Source organism: Hippocampus comes, unplaced genomic scaffold, assembly GCF_001891065.2.
Source record: "Hippocampus comes isolate QL1 unplaced genomic scaffold, H_comes_QL1_v1.1 scaffold85, whole genome shotgun sequence".
Classification (NCBI taxonomy): Eukaryota; Metazoa; Chordata; class Actinopteri; order Syngnathiformes; family Syngnathidae; genus Hippocampus; species Hippocampus comes.
In genome coordinates, this window is record NW_017805540.1 from 1,137,150 (window position 1) to 1,156,320 (window position 19,171).

General features: G+C 40.1%; 1 protein-coding gene across 1 annotated transcript; it reads left to right on the top strand.

Moving 5' to 3' along the window:
- The first annotated feature begins 5,383 nt into the window (after window positions 1–5,383).
- prtfdc1b (phosphoribosyl transferase domain containing 1b) lies at window positions 5,384–18,438 on the top strand. Its single transcript, XM_019879220.1, has 9 exons — window positions 5,384–5,584; window positions 5,779–5,885; window positions 9,171–9,354; window positions 9,557–9,622; window positions 15,409–15,426; window positions 16,204–16,286; window positions 16,490–16,536; window positions 16,680–16,756; window positions 17,459–18,438. The coding sequence occupies exons 1-9, from the start codon at window positions 5,537–5,539 to the stop codon at window positions 17,504–17,506; spliced, it is 678 nt and encodes a 225-aa protein (XP_019734779.1). The 5' UTR covers window positions 5,384–5,536; the 3' UTR covers window positions 17,507–18,438.
- Window positions 18,439–19,171: the final 733 nt, after the last annotated feature.

A 19,171-nucleotide genomic window follows, 5' to 3' on the forward strand; every position in this document is an offset into this window, starting at 1 on the left:
ATATATATGCGCCTGTTTGATGTATTGCATCATTATCTTTTTTATATGAAGTATTTAGACCAGGGTGCCCAACCAGTCATTTTTCAGAGGCCTTTTATTTTGTAATGTAACATCAAATCGTAATGAAAGTAGTCTGGCTGGATACCCGGGGTGGCTTCGTGTGCCCGATGGTTGCGAGATAATAAAAACAGAATTTTTTATGTTTTTTTTTTTTTTAAATCAGGTGTAAAGGTCAAAATGTCAGATTTCAGAGGCCTTTTACTTTGTAAGGTAACATCTAAATGAAAGTAATCCGTCTGGTGGCTTCATGTGCTCTCGACCTGGTTGCGGGATCATAAAAAGTGTTTTGTTTTTTTTTTTGGAATCAGGTGTAAAAGTCAAAATGTCAAAATTCAGAGGTATTTTATTTTGAAATGTAATAGCCTGTTAAGAAAATGTAATGTTTGGCTACACTCTGGCTTTGTGATTTTGCCTCCCGACACCACACACTTAAACACGGTTAGGGACGATTAAAGGAACGGACGAAAACCCACTTCCGTCCTTACTTAATCCATCCTTTTAAAAAGCTTCTCGTCCTCTGTCCCAAAAATGGGCATCTGTCTGGGACGGACGTACGGACCGTTCCATCTTAGGGACGGAATGCCCATCTCTGGTAAACAACAACAACAACAAAACACACATACAGTATATTACACAGGTGTGTCCCGTTGTGTCTTTTTCCAGTCTGTTTTTTTTTTTTTTAACTTCACTCCAGTATGCACTCGGTCCGTTCGTCAGCCAAGCACCACAACAGATGTAAAAATTTGCATTTACCAGACTAGTTTTCTTTCCATATCAAAACATGCAAAAATACTGTCAATGTTAATTAAAGAAGGGACAAAGTCGTCATGTCAGAGGATGTGTTTTCTTAACGTGTAACTTTTTTTTCATGGCCTTTTTAGGCTTTTATACTCTTTTGTTCCTTTTCTTTTTAATTGTTCTGCTTGATGTAGTCTCTTACTCTCTTTGGTTCACCGACACTCGTAAACGAGCTACCATTGTGTTGACTTTCTTTGTCCAAAAGGGTTCACGGCACATTAAAAACGATGACGGGATACAGCAATGCATCATACGTCAGCATAATGTGAACATCATGAAAGAGTCCTTTGTAAACGTGCTCACTGCAGCCTTACAAAAACAGGAAGTGAGCCAAGGTTACACACTGCAAGTCGACGTCCTCCTTTTATGGCTCCGCATCTCGCTCCTCGTAATTACTCCTGTCTGACTTAATGGCACACATTACACTCCCTGACAAAAAAAAAATGCCATTTCCATTTTAGCTTTGGCTTTTTTAAGGAAGCTTGCCGAGTTCAAATTTGCATATTTTTTTCTGTTTTCTTTTGCTTTCTTTGACACATACATGACAAACATGAGGTTGAAAAGATTTCTTTGGGCAAATTTGGTCTTTTCCTTTTTTCCTTGAGAACAAAAAAAGCGTCATTGTTTTGGGGGATAAAAAGTCCTTCATTGGTTGGTAAGTTTTTTCATCACAGTACATCCAAACATTTTTTTTTGTTTTGTTTTTTGCTTTTCAAAGTAATTTATTCTCTGTTGATTTGATGGGAAGGTGTAGGAAATGCTCAAATTTGTCCAATGATACTGGTCTGCAGCACATTTTAATCACAGATGGTTTTATATGTTTCCATACTTATTTTTGTGTCTGATTTCAAAAATGGTTTTCCTTCTTTTTTTTTTTTGTAGGACATCAGATTTTTGAGATTTCAGATGCAGATTTACCTCGTTTTAATTAACTCGTCACCAAGTACTCAATACTCCTCCAAAGGAACCCACCACTTGGATAGGCTTAAATTTTGTCACCAAGTTTCATGCATTTTTTCCCCACAGAAAATTAATGACATTGAGGGAAAAAAAAATCAATACTCACCTAGGTCTGGATTTTGTCCCACAATTTCACAAGGTTTGTCCTTGCCCCGCCCCTCCACAGGATGTCACGTTAATGGACTTGGTCGTGATGTGTGCAATCCTGCCAACAAACATACAAACAAACAGTGATGAAACCACAATAACAAGAACACAGCACAATAATGGCCCCATTCTTGCCAGATAGTCCCCTGAAATCCTCCACACAACAGCGCTGACATTATCAGCCAGGACAGTCGCATGTCTGACAGAATTACTTTCAGCGCAAGTGAATATTCATAATTGGCCCAGCGACGGGGTGAGGGGAGAAGGTAGCACTTGGCGTTGAAGTCCTCAGACGGTCACAGGCCTTGACTGCTGAGTGAGTGTGAAATGCCAGAGCCAGACTGCTGGCCTGGGCCCTGAGGGGGGCCAAAGAAGCCCGCCTGCCCGCCCGTGACGACGACGCAGGCAACAAAAACAATGTGACAAGGCCCCGTCCCAACCCGTCTCCTGGTCTCTGTTGCGATGTGGCTCGCCTGAAAGACACACAGCTTTTGTGTGGCTCCTCATCATGATCATCACTGACCAAAAAAAGACAAATGCAATTGTACAAGTGCTTGTAGAATACTTGTCACGTATACTTACAGTAAATAAAGTAATCCCGCCTCCATCGCGGGGATCACATTCCATCCCACCTCTGCAATAAGTCAAATCCACAATATGGAAATGCCCTCTTTAAAACTCTCTAGGAATGCTTTCATAGCATTTATGACACTTGATTTTTTTTATTTTTTTACGGTCTTATAACACACTTTTAAGATAATACATATTCAAATAAAAGATATTGTCAGTGCAAGAGCAATGGATAACAAAAAGATATTGTGCAGTGTAACACATCCCTGTATCTATTTACAGTAAACATATCCCTCGAAACATGTCAATAATCATGCCCAAATATGTACCGGTACGTTATAAAATGAACCTCCAGTTATCGCTCTCTGTAGCCGTAAAAAGCAGGATTGAAGAGGAGTTCCTCTTCAATAATATTTAACAAAAACAAGGCTGAGCATATTTTCTGCACGGCAGTGACGTCGATGATGAATTTTGCTGCCGTGACGCCTCAAACAGCTGAACAGTCTTTTCTTCTATAAAATATTAACATACTTTCAATGTCAATATAATGTATTTACAAATATTCGCCAGTGTAACATATTTACATTTGACAAACTGTGAACTCTTTGGATGCTATTTAGTAGTAGTAGTAGTAGTAGTATTTAGTAGTGTGTGTGTGCATGCATCGTGCCATGCATGTGTGTGTGTGCGTGTGTGTGAACTTGTGTGCGTGTGTGTGTATATATATGTATGTATATTACATTGTTGCTGCTACTTCTTGATTTAAATAATGTCCATCTTTTCTCTCATTTGTAACACTCTTTCGAGTAGATTTAAAGTGACACTTTGATCAGTCACAAGCTGCTTGTAACAGTCGCACTTCCATGTTCACAAGCGTCAAACATTGTTTCGATACACGATGATCTCAAACAAAAGAGACTCGATGCTGCCATCTGCTGGCCTTAATAAGCAAACCAGAGTTGGCCAAGACTTTTCTCTGTATGTTCCCATATAAAATTGGAGTTGACGGCATTTGCCCTCTTAGGCGCTCCTTGTTAGCATTCCTGTTGGTGACATTTCATGTCAATGGCACTCAGAGTTAAGCCACTTTATATTGTACCTGTAAAGTTGTAATCGTGTGAGATGATGTGAGAGTAATAAGTATTTTTGGGTGTTATTCTGCTGCCAGGCCGAAAAATCAACAACAACCCCTTGTTGACATTTAGCTGGATTGTTGTTATGTGTATGCCTCACTTAACATGTCTCCCAAGTCATACTACAATAAAAATAACAAGAGTTTGCAACAGCAACAATATTGCCTGATAAGCTAAGAAGTAGCTTAGCTTCCACTCTTCTTCTTTGAGTTTTCTGTCAGCCTTGGCACTCTGTACCACTCACAGGTCAGTATTGGTGCTACAGCAGACGTTGTTATAATGTTTTTGTTTGTGTGTGTTGTACGGTGTGGGTCCTCTTCAGTGCACTACACTTTATAAAAGCAGCAAGAACATATTTGTTGATTCTTGTTTTCATCATATATGGGGTCTCTCACTTTTTAAACATCGTTGAAAATTTTAAACATCTATGTTGACGTTTCCTTTTGTTCTCTTTTCCTAGCATGTCCGCCTGCAACTTTGCAATCGAAAAGCGACCACATTGTGATCAAAGTTGTCCGGAGGATGATAATTCCCCATCCATCGCTCTTGATGGATTTTGTCACTTTGCCGTGGCTTTAACGCCTCCTCATCCCTCCGAGGTGATTGCGCTATACGTGGGCTGATTGAACTCAAATGTTGATGTTGACATCTGCCTCCGCAGATGCCGTCGTTGCGCCGTGTATAATTACAGCTGCTGCTATGGAGGAGGCAGAGCGGGGCGGGCGTGGTGATGATGGTGCTAAAATGAGCGGCCCCGGGTGGTGAGTGCAATATTCCACATTCGCACCCTGCTACGCAATAGTGTCCACTTAAATGTGCAGACCAAATTTCTATCCAATCTGGCTCAGACACGAAGTGAAGGTGGTTTTCCCTCCACTAGGTGGCAGGGCTACAACTGCTGCTTTCGCAATGAGACTGCACCCCCCCCCCCCCCCCCCCCCCACCCCACCACCCCCACACACACCAATATACAACACAAAAACTGTTCCCATGTGCTTTAATATGCCTGTGGCAGGATTCCATAAAAAAATATTCCAACAATCAAAAATAATGGGCACATTTTTATAGCAGATTGCTTGTCATGGTGGAAATAAGTCATTTTAGAGGCGGATGTGTCTTGTGCATTTTGATAGCCCCCCCATCCCACACACTTGACGTTTGACATTTAGAATACATTTTCATGAACTTTTAATGTTTCGCCCTGTCGCTGTGCGGCCGCAAAAATAGAATACATACATTTATACCATTTGAAAAATTACATCACTGTTTAAAAAAAAATCGCATAAAACGTTTTGACCAATTCTTCATGGTATTTCTGCATCGAGCAGTTTCCGTTAAAAAAAAAATACATTGGTTGCACATTGAACATTTAAATACCGGGTATTGATTTTGGTAATTTGGCAAATACTTTTCCAAGGACGTTTACTTGTGTGTCTGCGTGTGACACATCCACTCTCTTGTTTGAAACATGCTGATTAGAGTCGAAGTTGCATTGTTCTCCTGCCATTTCAGAGGTAGAGCATTTGACTTTTCTTTCCCTTTTTTGCAGATAAGCCTACGTGTGTTACGACTTACAAATCAACCAAATCCGAGTTACGTCACCGAGAACGGAACCCCGTCGTAAACCGAGGACACTCTGACGTCATTATTTTGGGCACGGTGGAGCATCGGTGAAAAGAGTAAGTGCGCCTCTAGCGGCACCTGGCAGATTGGCAGCCTGCTGCATTGCAAAGGAGGAGAGGAGGGAAAAGGAGGCGATCTAACAAACACGAGCGAACATTCCTTCGGGCCCTCCTCTCCGCGCAGCCAGCCAACTTATCAAGTCCTCCTGGAAGCTTGCAGGATCACTTTGCGGATAGAAAAACAACATGGCAGACGTCGTGTTCCAAACCGAGGGAGGAAGTGGCGGGATTGTGGTAGGAAAAGCATGAAACCATGCAAAGAGTTTGATTATACTATACGCCGTAAAGTTTGCAACATGTCGCCTTGCAAACTTTTTTTACGGCTCCCCAGAGCTACTTTGCACGTTTTGACGAGTTGCACAACTTCAAAGGGCGAACACGCGTATGAATTGTTTTGTTTTCTTTCCTTTTCATCATCCACTTCATAGATTGACGATGACTGGCCGGGTTACAGTTTAGAACTCTTCAGCTATCCAACACACTACGCCGGGGATCTGCAATGTGTCGTCGTTCCGCATGGAGTCATCATGGACAGGTACAAGTTAAAGCTACTTTTGTTTTAACCTTTTGTCACATTTAAGAAAAGAAAACATCAAAGTGCACATCACGAAAAGTGGTCAGTATAAACCTGAATGCTGAGCGTTTTCTATTTTTGTTATGAATGAATTAATGCTGCATGTCTAAGTGTCCAATTCCTGTGTAATGCCTTTTACGATCTTTGACTATTTCCAATCATGTAAAAAACTTTTTTTTCTGGCTAAAATAGTATAAAACTTATTTTTTCAATTACTGATGTTAATGCCACAATGTTAGTACACTCAACAAAACAAGCACGTTGTTTTTATTTAAACTTCAAGTTGGTGTTCCACAAAAGGGATGACCATTCAGTCAACTTTTTTTTCCCTTTGAAATGTAAGAAAACCGATTTTCACAACTGTAAGACTTAAAACGTTGAATTGAATTACCAACCTGTAATGCTATGAAAGTTTTATTAACTTGAAATTTTGAGTTCTCACAACCTTTTTTTTTTTTCGTGCAAGTCCTCTCCATCTTCAAGTGACACATTCAGTATGGCTGAGTTTAAATCAATCCAACACATGTAACAACCCCCAAGTTGCAAGTAAATAACACCACAACTCTCAACAGCAGCAGCGACAACACGGAAGTAAAGCAAATGGCATGCGCTAATACATAAATAATACATTAAATGACATAAAATTTGTTTGGCCTTGGTTGACTACAACCGCTCCCTTTGATTTAAATGTAGGTAACCTCAGTATGCTATGTGCAGCAGTTGTAATTATTTTGCGCCTTTCTTGATGGAGCTACCCGGAATAAAGATTGTCGTCTTCTTTTTAATCATTCTTGAGCTGTAGTTTAAGAATAATATACAGTGGTACTTCTACTTATAAACATCCCGAATTGTAACACAGGGGTGTCAAACTCTTTTTTTGTCGCGGCCCACGTTGTAGTTACAGTTTCCCTTGGAGGGCTGTTATGAATTTTGGGAAACCATATAAATGTTTCATCCCCTCCACATATTACATATACAGCGCACAACAAATTGATGAATCACTAGTTTTAAAATCAGAAGTCAAGAATAATGACTGTTATTGTGGATTACATATGACAATTTGAAATTTTGGTTAAGACTTTAGCAAGCATCATGGAACTTGACATGCTTTATTTGCTTTCGCGGGCCACATAAAATGATGTGGTGGGCCAGATCTGGCCCCTGGGCCTTGACTTTGACACCTGTGTTGTAACATGTACTCGTTACATATTTTAATGCAGTTTTATGCTTTAGAAAACATTGATGTCTGAATTTTGAGGTGGTGGGGGGGGGGGGCTTGGAACGGAATCGGGCATTTACATGGAAAATGCATCTCTATGTACAAAATTTTCTAGTTAAGAAATTTCTTCCAGAACCAATTAATTTCGTAAGTAGAGGTACCACTGTACAGAGAGTGTTTGTATTGTTTGAGTAGACATGGGTGTTTATACGCCACCACTCAGTGTATTGATGTCATCAAGGCGACATTGACGGGGCATAATCTAATCCGAGTCTTTACGCTGCACACATATTGACAGATACCTAATTCGAATCATTTTAATCTAAATTTGGAAGAGGTCTGATTTCAATCTAAAGATATCTACATCATGTTAAAGAGTAACCCAAATGTCATTGATTCCTCAGGTTGAGCTAGTACACTCTAAATTTGCTGTAAACCACCGGCAAATTGCTGGAAATTTCCAGCAGAGGCCCAGTGGGAAACTTTGGTCGCTTTCCACCATGTTATCTTTGCAATCAAATCATTTTTGATCCAACTCTGAACTTTTGTACTCGATCTCCGCAGGTGTACGTAATGTCGAGTGTATATTCCTCACAGTGGCAGATGAGAGGCTGTTTACGATAACACTTCAAAGTTCGTATTTTGTGCATTGTGAGAAAGTCAAAATGTTCAGTGAACCTTCGAGACTTTTGACGGCGCAGTATCACGCGGACAGCTGCATTCAGCAGCAGTCTTCCGTCTGCAATTCCGGTTCGACAGAGTCAAATCGATTAAACCAGTCAAAAAAAGAAAATAATCCAGTATTTCATACTTTTAACTTCATATCCATGCTTCCTTTAAAACATTTTGTGGCTCAAAAGACTTCAGTAAGTGCCAGGCTAGCCTTGAGGGCACTTCCACAGAACATAATTTTGGTAGTTACTAAGATACACACATCCCAAATGAAATGCGACTTTTTAACTATACAAATAGTCACTGTAGGTCTTTGGAGTGCCAATCAACTTTGAAATTAAATTTAGCCGGTGGTAATGATCCCTTCTGCAGTCTGGATGCGAAAAGGGTGAACATTTCCAGCTCTGTAGAGTCTCGCACGTCTCCAGAGGTCTCCAATAATGCCAAAATTAATACATATCTGCAGTATAATACAATTTTTGCTAGTTGTGGCTTTTTAAAAACAATCGTGACTAGAGTGTGTAAAGTTGCTTAACTTTAAATAGCAGCTGGCTTCACTACGGCATGGGATTGAAACCCATATTTTTGGAACAGGATTGTAAGATAGCTTTTATTATGACACCTTGGAAGTTGGAACTCTTCTAAATTGTCAAAATAAACTCATAGTACGTCTCCTTTTAATAGTATGAAAATTCAGCATCTCAAAAAGATGAACATAATAATAAACTACTGGCGGATTTTTGTTTTTATTTCGCCTTTCCTTGTGGACTTCCTTGCTTGTTCTCCAGCTTGATCCTGTAGTGAGAAAACGCGATGCATTTCCTCAAATGGTATAATGGCCACCGCTTTAGTAAATGCCAAAGTATCTTCTGGCTACTTGTGCCAAGCCCCTGAATATTACTTTCCATTCAAAGCAAGTGTGAAACCATGTTGTAAGTGAAAGCATCTGTTGGATTTTCACTCATGAAGGCAGTACTTCATCACCATGCCACTTGGCTAATGCCGCCATGACATCACCAAACAGCAGTACAGGAGAAATAGAAGTCAGCCAGGCCAAAATAAAGAGTGAGCTTGCTTTAAGAACATTTTTTTGACAATTGACAGCTCATAAAAAATGTCCTTAGTTGTTTAATTTTATCCTTAATGGGTGAGCAGGAAATCCAGTGACCCCAACTCATTATATACAAGCAGATAGGGAATCAGCATTCCTTTAGGAGTTAATTTATTCCATGCAGGATGAATACAGACCATTAATGTTCCCCTGCTTGGATAGGACAACATGGATGAACGCTTTCATTCGGTGTGAAATTATTTGTGCCAGACTGCCAACCGAGCAAACACTTTATGCTTCCCAGAACGGAACGTCTCGCTCGCAACATCATGGATGATTTGGGGGACCATGACATTGTGGTACTATGCGTGCTAAAAGGGGGCTACCAGTTCTGCGCCGACCTGGTGGACAAGATCAAGGCGCTAAGCTGCAACTCGGACCGCACCATCCCCATGAGAGTCCACTTCATCCGCCTCAAGAGCTACCTGGTGAGCATCAAGAAAACCCCCTCGAATGTACTTCGGTCTCAAATCATTTTAGCATCAGTGCTTGTCTCATAACGACGATCTTTCTTTCATACCGTGCAGAATACTGTGACGGCAGTGTCTTTACATAACAAGTGATTGACTGTTGTTAAATGTTGAAATGAGCGATGAAAAGTAAAGATGATATCTCCTGGCTTTTCCTCAGAACGATCAGTCCACAGAAGATCTTCACATTCTTGGAGCAGAGGACTTATCATTTTTAGCTGGAAAGGTAAATTATTATTTTGAATTGTTATTCGTGTGAATTTTTTTTCACCCCACTTAAAGTGACCAGCTAATTTATGACCTGCTGATTTAATCGACTGACATCAGCTATTTTGAAATTAGCAAAAATCTGTCGATTTTTTTTTCTTCACATTTTTACCAAAGATAAGGCCATTAAAACATTCCTCATTCATTTCTTTTTTAATTTTTAAAAATGTATTTATTTATTTATTTATTTGTAATTGTTGCCTCTTTTTCTACATATTCTACCAGGGGCTGACATTCAAATATAAAATCGGCTGATTTTGGCCGATTTTCCTCAGTTGTGAAGTCAAACAAATACTCACAGACAAAAAGTTAAAAAAAAAAAAACAGTCACGTGTTCCACTTGTAACATTTTTTTATCGTTGTGAGCGGGGACCCCTCCAAAAAAAAAAGTGAACCTTAGGCACCCAAAAAGTAATGTTTAATACATGAACTGAAAATAAAAATATTGTTTTTATATTAGTTTATCTATAAATTATATTAAATTATATATTTTATATTATTATATTGAATTATGTATTTTATATTAGTTTATTTATTAAACAAATATATTAGTTTTTTTTTTTAATGAATCGGTCGATTTACCGGTAACCGGTTATTGTGATTTTATCTTTCCTGAATCTGCATCTTCCTTAAAAAAAAAAAAAAATCCATATTGATCGGCCCCAAATGATTACTGCCTGCTGTTAATGCAAGATGACCACTGCAACACACATACACACGCACACACACACACACACACACACACACACACACACACACACACATTTCTCCACCAAAAGTCACAACTCTCCTCACCCAAACCAGAGTTAGACAAAGAAGAATAGAACTAGAAGAAGCTTACTGTTATCTTATCTGGTAGCTTCTGTGTTTTCAAATTCTTCTCGGCAATTTTATTGTGGTGAATTGCTTGGGAGGCACGTCGTAAAAACAAGCCACACTACAGGATAATTGCTCTGGATAATCATACAGACATGCAAGAATCTGATCTTAAATAACTTTGATTGGAAGGGAGGAAAAATGCCCATAATGTCCCAGTTGTCCAAAACAGTTAAATTTCACAGAAGTGTTGTTTGGATAAAAGTATCCAAACACATATATTAACAACCCATTAATGAATATGAATTTTGATTTATTTCTCCTTATCTTTTCAATTGTTCCCTGCTTTCAAAAACAAAAATGGGGACCATTGTGTTATTCCAACTTTGTGGACACAGGCCCTTATCTCTTGCCACTGTGGTGTGGAATTCGTACATTACAAATGACAAATCGTAACAGTCACTTGAGAAATGCAAACAAATGTTCAGTTCTCGGTGCACAAGCATATCCTGTGTTGACATCTGTTTGCCTTAAGAGGGCAGCATTTCCTCTCTGTAACGTGTCTCCCCTGGAGAAACGTTCACTGCTTCTGTAAACAGGATAAAGCATTTTTTTTAATTGACAAAACGCAAGGCACAGATAGAGACAGCAACCATTCCCATTTACACTGTTGCTGAGTGGGAAGTTGAGTCACTACGTCATCAGTGACACTTGAGAGACATCAGAAATGTGTGAGACGGGTTAGTGAAATTAATTTAAAATAAATGGAAAGTTAGTTTTAAAAGTTCTGGGTTCAAACCTTGCCTTTTATTTGCAGGTCCTCAAACTTCCTCCCACATTACAAAACCATACATAAAAGACTGAGAAATGTCCATAAATGAGAATATATAATCATATAGTTATTATCTATTAAAAAGGATAAGCTAACACGGATTCAAATGAAAGCAATACCCAATTAATTTGACTATAAAGGTTAATATCAAATAAATCAAGGGGGGGGGGGGAGTGACATTTGCGTTTGACTTGGTATTCATGAAACTCCATTTGACACTTGCTGGTGCCTCTCCCAGCTGACTCCCGTCTGAGTCGGAGTCAATCACAGGGAACATATAAACAAAGTCAAGTTCACACCAACTCATGTTGAGCAAGTTAGCCTTGCGAGGAAGCTAGCAAAAACTGCGGATATAACAGAGGTTATGTTGAATGTGTACACCCATTTGTCAACAGGATTATGCAAAGCAAAAAAAAAGGAAGAGGTGGAGCGATGTCAAGGAAAAACTATTACATGTAGGGCGTTTCCGTGTTGACTAATGTTTTAATTTTAGCCTGAGGTGAGGCGTCAACTCTTGAGAATTTTCATGTTCGTGTGAGTCATGTCAATAAGCCAGAAAAACGATATTTCCATCATGAGACATGTAAGAACATAGCACTGAGCTGTGCTGGACAATTATTTGCTTCGCCTTTTTTATGTGTGTGTGTGTGTGTGTGTGTGTGTGTGTGTGTGTGTGTGTGTGTGTGTGTGTGCGCGCGCGCATTGAACAACGATGAAAAGACAGTATTCCTCGGTGATAAACACAATCTGATCTGAACACGCACGCACGCACGCACACACACACAAACACACACTCACACACACACACACACACACACACGCACACACAGTTACACACACAGCCTATATCGGCAGAAGGGCAAGGCGTGGCCTACATAACCAGAACATGAATTGGTGATGAGGTTGCAGGCCTTGAGTCACGTCGGCCGCCTTCCTCACTTGACATGTTTGTATTTTGAGGGTGCTTGTGAAAGAAATCCCCCATGCTCCTTTTGTGACATGCACACTTAAAGTTACGAAATGCAACAGCGTTGTCCTGGAAGAATTGAGCCAAACAGTGTGGGAAGAGGCATGACGTAGTGTTGCCTCCGAATGTGGAATTGAGTAATATTTCTCCACACAGAACTGTCCAACACACACTCATTTCATTGAAATGAACACGTATCCTCCCATGAATCCTTTGTTGAAAAACTAGCGTGAAATTAATACAATTGGCATTTATTAGCACTTATATTGTCCAACTATGTAAAAGTGTTCGTTGGGCACTCCTCCACATATAAATAGTAGCCTGTTGTCTCCTGTTGATTAGACAGACGTTTGTAGAATTTCAGCTATTTCAGTGGGGACATACTTAAACTGGGCTAAAGACTGATAGCGGCCGCATTGTGGTGTGTGTGTGTGTGTGCGTGTGTGTGTGTGTGTGTGTGTGTGTGTGTGTGTGTGTGTGTGTGTGTGTGTGTGTGTGTGCGTGAACTCGATTTTAGTATTGAACCGATACCAAGGAAATACAAGGACAGTATTGCTTATCCCTTTTAATAATTAAAGGGGTTCCATTTTGGAAAATGTACTTTTTGTTTGTAATGCACAGTGGTACCTCTACTTAGGAACGTCTCTTCATACGAAATTTTCAAGTTATGAAACGTCTCAACAGGAAAATATTGCCTCTTGTTACGAAAGAAATTTCAAGATACGAAAGATAAAAATGCGGTACGGGTTGCAACTCGAATGTCTGAGTTTCCTTAACACAACATACTTACAGCTGCTCTGCCATTGGCTATTACCGAGCATCTTCCTGGCATCCCATTGGCTAAGAGGAACCTCCGTACGTGTCTTTGTATGTAGATAGATAAATAGATTGAGATTTGTCGATGCAGCGTCCTCGTCATTCGTTCCGCTAGTTTTACGTGAATGCGAATCACCCAGAAAAAGTATTCACCATTCCGGCGATCGTTCACTATTCCGGTGTTTGCCTTGAATATTTTCGAAGGATTGTTCAAAGCCTACAAAAGCAAACGTCCTTGGATCAGTTCTTTACAAAACACCAGCCAAAAACCACTTGTGAGAGAGAACTAAAAAGGGCAAAAAAACGATGAGGATGCAGTTAAAAGTTAAATGACCATCATTTTCATTCTTTATTCTTTGTTTGTTACATTATACACAACTCTCATTTATCGTGCAATAATCTAATTGTAACATGTATTTGTTCCATATTTTGATGCATTTCTATGCTTTAGGAAACATTTATGTTTGAATTTTGGGGGGGGCTTGGAACGGATTAGGGAATTTACATGGACAACGCGTCTCTACTTACTAGTTTTCTAGTTAAGAAATTTCTTGCAGAACCAATTAATTTCGTAAGTAGAGCAACCACTGTATATAAATAGCCGTCTTTCAGGAGCGCCTGCCGACTCATCAATTGTGACATTAAAACAACCGAGTACATTTTTTGTGATCTCCGAATTTGATGAAAATGGGTCAAGTGAGTGAGCCGTTCGGTGGTGGCTTTTTTTTTCAGCCCTAGATGAAGTCTCAGCGTCCAGAAGTCTCCAGTAATGCCATAAAAAGTCACTAAGTTGGTTGATCATCACTTCCCCCCCTCCTGCTAAATAAAGCGTCAGAGTCGCTAGGTTGGCAACACTGAGTCATCACTAGATTGACCGCAAGGGCTTTGAGCTCTGTCCCTGTCGTCACAGTAATAATGAAGGACCTACTTTGTACTGCATTTCCATGAGACAGAGTCCCCCCCCCACCTCCCAGGGAAAAAAAAAGAGTGAGATTAGAGCCGAGAATGTTCAGAGTGCTGCTTTTCTTCATCCTTTGTGTCGTTTGAGGGAATAATGCTTGACACGATGATTATAGTTTGGGATTTTTAAATCTAATATTGTATTTCGTTTTGACATTTGTTTTTTAAATTGTCTTAGTTGTAATGAATTTTTAGAGTAGTTTTTTTTTCGAAAAAGGCTTTATTTTAGTTTAACTTTCATTATATTTATTATTAGTTTTTTTTCAATGTGTTGAGTGCAAGATAAAAAAAATCAGTCACTAAGTATTGTCCAAACAACAATTCTGAAAAGACTGTTTGACTTTCCTTCTTCTATAAACAGCAATACCCCAAAAAAAGTGCATTTAAAGTGGAGCCCCAAAAGCTCCTGAATATTATTTGACAAAGACGAAAGGACGTGTTCGCGATAATTTACATTTAGTTTTATAAACGCAAGATCGCGTTTCAGTTCCATTTTGTTCTTCCAAATAATCCCCTTGGTTCAAACACATTTTTGCCACTATTTCATGAAACCGTTGCGGTGCATAAAGGAAAGAAAACGAAAGTTAAAAGAATCTGAGTCACCTTGGTTGTGATGGTTTTCAGCTTGTCCCATCAGGTTTTAACACAGCGAGTACTTGCTTGATTTCTTTGGAAACGTTTTGTATGTCGGGTGCCCTTCCTGATACAATCCGGGGTTTCGGTTGTGGTTACGTATTGCATCACTGGGCGGGAATCAAATGCACACTGGCAGCATGTACCGTTACACCACTAGTACAATCTCAGGACGCGGGTATCAACTCAGATTGATTTGTGTCAAATCAATCGAGATGGCTTTTATGAATGAATATACTTTTATGGTAGGCTCATGTTTAGCATGTTTGCCTTTCCGGTTGGCATCTCCTGGGTTCAAATGTCAGGTCCAGGCCTGATGTCTGGCATTTGCACGCGTGGCTTTTCTTTGGGTACTTTGGCTCCTCCCCACATTGTGAAAAACATGCGCTTTGGTGACCAGCCCGGGGTTGACCTTGCCACTCTGGGATAGGCTCCAGCTCATCCATGACCCCTAATAAAGACCTGCGTAAAAAAAAAAAAAAAAAAAGGGATTTAGCTTGTATGCAACAATTGCTGTTTGAAAGTGCTCTACAAATACAGTTGAGTTGAGAGTTGTAGACCAATGACAAATAAGCACATTGCAGGATAACTCACTGTTTGACTTTTTTTTCCCCCCATCAGGATTTCCATGGTTGGATAGCTGACCTGCCAGTTTGTAAAATGTTTCTAATTGCTTTCTTTGCCTTTGTGGTCTTCCCCTTCACTGACCTGCCCTCACAAGAACGTACTGATTGTGGAGGTGAGTCAGCCGTGTTTTTCATCCCCCCCATATGTCCTAACGAAGATGGCATACCAGGTCAAGGGGAGTCAGCTAAAGTTTTCCTTTTGAAATGTTTGGAGCAGCAGTACGCATGGAGAAAACTACTCTGCCCACGGTCATCAGCGAGACATTTTCCAACATGTGCCCACGGATGTTCATCCATATACAGTATAAGAGTTCTGTTTTGCATGATATTCTGTGTTGTGTGTCTTTGAATATAGGAACAATTACCTGACATCCACATCCTTTTAAATCAATCATGAAACTACTTTGGGGATCGGATTTCACAAAAAAATTCTCAAATGAACAGGATAGGGATTTATTATTTTCATTTTGAGCGTAGAAGGCAGTTTTGGTGCAGATTATTATTAGCATTTTTCATTTTGCTTTGACGAAAATTGCATAGGCTTTACTTTCAGTGGCTTTATTGTGATTATGTGACGTAATTTCGGCATTAGCGTGATTAGGGCCAAGTGCTCGGTTCCCATTGAACGCTTTCAAGTTTCCAATTCCCATGTACATTCAAGTGCACATATGCAATTGCAGGACAAGAAATCGGGTTCGTTTGGGTTCATTCAGTAAAAGCCAGATTTATTTTGAGAGGTTCCTCCTAAAAGGTTACGTAAGAGTGACCCAGTTGTTGAACTCCTCCCACTTGTTACAGTGTGAAATTAATCAGTTCTTTGTCTGGAAATTCCACGTCGGTAATCTTGTTCTTTCTCAGTCCTGTTTTCCTGTCTTGCTTGCACGACTCAGGGCATTATTGGCACCGGCAAGACCCTGACGGCTCTCCTGAAGCACGTCAAAGCCTTCCAGCCCAAAATGATCAAAGTTGCCGGGTGAGTTATGACTGTGTGGAGCAACAAAACAAAAGCAGCCTGGTTGTCTCGCTTTGTGAATCACTCAATATCCGCCTTCCCAGTCTAGACAGCAGACAAGAGTCAGTAAGTGACACAGGTGGTACTGTTTAAAAATTCATCAGGTCTGGTCACATATGCAAGTGCATAAATAATTTCCAATAATAGCCGTGTCTTTTCTTCAGATTGCTGGTGAAGAGGGTGCCTCGCAGGACTGCAAGCCTCCCCGACTGTACGCATCTGACCCTACCCTCTTTTATATGTTAATGAGTCAATGGTTCATTCATATTTAAAACATGCGCCGAACCTTTTTACGTATGACTCAATGAATGGGGAAAATGCTCAATGGGGCTGTATGTTCCGCTTTCATTTCAGATGTCGGCTTTGAGATCCCCGATCGCTTCGTGGTTGGATACGCTTTGGACTACAATGAGTATTTTAGAGACCTCAATGTAAGTGAGCGGCTTTTATTATTCGGGCCCGAGCACCAGGCTGTGTATTGGAATCGCTGTGTTTATTAAAAAAGGCCTTTGGTGGGGGCTTCAGAATGCCCGAAAATTCATCAGTTTTTGCAGTTGTGCCTATTTCGGAGTAAATGTGAATGGATTTTAAGGGTCAGGAACATGCCACCTCCGGATACACATTCTCCCAAAACTCACTGAGTTGCGCCACTGGAAAGCTAAATTTGCCCTCGACACTGGTTTCATCCATCCATCCGTCGCGGGGGGTGCTGGAGCCTGTCCCAGCTGTCTTCGGGCAGTAGGTGGGGGACACCCTGAACCGGTTGCCAGCCAATCACAGGGCACACAGACACGAACAACCATCCGCACTCATACCTCGGGACAATTTAGAGTGTTCAATCAGCCTGCCATGCATGTTTTTTGGAATGTGGGAGGAAATTGGAGTACCCGGAGAAAACCCACACAGGCACGGGGAGAACATGCAAACTCCACACAGGGAGACCGGAGCCAGAATAGAAACCTGCACCTCTGCACTGTGAGGTCAACGCGCGAACCACTGGACAACCTTACTCATTGTATTTTAGCAACCGCCCCACCCCCGAAAAAAAAACAACAAAAAACAACATATCATAGTCCAACATAGGAAAAATCCACCTTTGTTGACCTCTTTCTTTTTTTTTTCCTTTCCTACAGCATATCTGTGTGATCAGTGACAGTGGAAAGATGAAATACAAGATATGAGGAAAGGAAGCCACATGCTCTCAGATGTCATCTCAACTTTAGAACCCATTCCAGCTGCTCTGGAGAAATACGTTTTCCTCCGACATTGCTGTCCCACATTCCCTCTGTGAAACGACCAGCGGGCAAAGACATTGCCTTTCAACTCATCGTTTCGTGCACTTAGTGGAACACGGGGTTTACAAACAAATTTCTGAGAGGAAATGATGTCGTTTTTTAAAGACGTAAGTAACTTTACAGGAATAATGACCATTCTTAACTTTGTGTAAAAAGAAGCCGGAATACTGCAAATAATGTTAAGGGCAAACGTCTGCAAACTGAGTCAGTACGCATATTGTCACAAGTATTGAAAGATGTTGATGACTAAAGAGTCAAGACAACAAAACGATTTGTTGGGGTAAGTATTACAAAAGAAGAGCCTAAAAAAAAACTAAATACTGAACTGAAGTATGCTGAATGGCAATATGGCACCAATGATGATCGCTAACGTTTTGCTGAAATTCAGAATCATGAAACTTGCAACTGAAATGCTGCAGCTATGCTTGTGCTTACCTCGGTCGACTTCATTTGTAACGCGCAGGTATGCGACGTAAGGGACTTGTTCCAACCGCACTGAACTCGATAGTTGCTAACAAAGGAAATTAGCCTACCTAAATGTGAACGTCAATCACATTTTTTAAGCAGGAAGTGTAGCATTTTCTAACAAAATAGTGACTCATCTCATTATTAGCATGGAAAGTTCCTTTTCTGTCATTTTTTACAATTCTTGGGATGAGAGTGTAGCTTTGGAGACATTTTTTTGTATTAATTTTGCATTTTTTCAATATTTGATCAACTTACCTGGTGAACCTGTGTGTTGTATATCAAAACTGGAGCGTTGCCGGTTAGTGTTTATCAATGAATTATCTGCGTATTAAAAGTGTGGATTGCTTTAAGTTTATGTCTCGATGTGTCTTGATTGATTAACAATAGGTCACGACTAATATATCACAAAACAACTGTCAGTTACCACGTTTAAAATCCCATCCCCCCCCCATATCCAAACAAGTTTGACCCTCTTATAAAGCTACACGGATGACAATGCCGGAATAGAATGTAGAAGATGCCCACAAATGATCCCAAAAGGCACAAAAGACTTGCTTGTATTGAATGGTTGCGCTCTTTGTGTACACCTGACATATGACTCCCAGTCTTTAAGCTGGGAACACCGAGTGCTATTTAAACAAAACAGTTTTTCACTCTGCTGTGGGAATAATGCCGGAATCACAGCCTGACCTTTCTAACCAGCAAAGTAAAATTCCCTGGTGAAACAATTTAACCCAATAGAACATTAATGCAATAAATATGTTGGTTAAAGTGGAAAAAAATATATATTTTTTCCCCAAGATTTAAAAAATTAAAATTGACACGGGGGTATGCACAGCAAAATTATTGGACTGTTTTGTACTTGTTTTTGCTTCCGAAAATTGATATCCGTGAAGAAAGTAAGCCATAATTGATGAATTATTGGCCATATCTATAAGCTGTAATGTAGTACAAAACTATACAAACTGTACAATCAAATGGAGGGAGCTGGGTTTACAACATTTCGAGGTCGTGGGAGAGAATATGTGTAACAATATGAGGTCATGTACTTTCAATTACAGTCATACTTACTCTTTCATTTGA

Coding starts and splice junctions, on each gene's coding strand:
- prtfdc1b (XM_019879220.1), top strand. CDS start 5,537: ATGGCAGACGTCGTGTTCCAAACCGAGGGAGGAAGTGGCGGGATTGTG. Junction 9,355..9,556: donor TCCGCCTCAAGAGCTACCTG/GTGAGCATCAAG, acceptor GCTTTTCCTCAG/AACGATCAGTCCACAGAAGA. Junction 16,287..16,489: donor AAAATGATCAAAGTTGCCGG/GTGAGTTATGAC, acceptor TCTTTTCTTCAG/ATTGCTGGTGAAGAGGGTGC.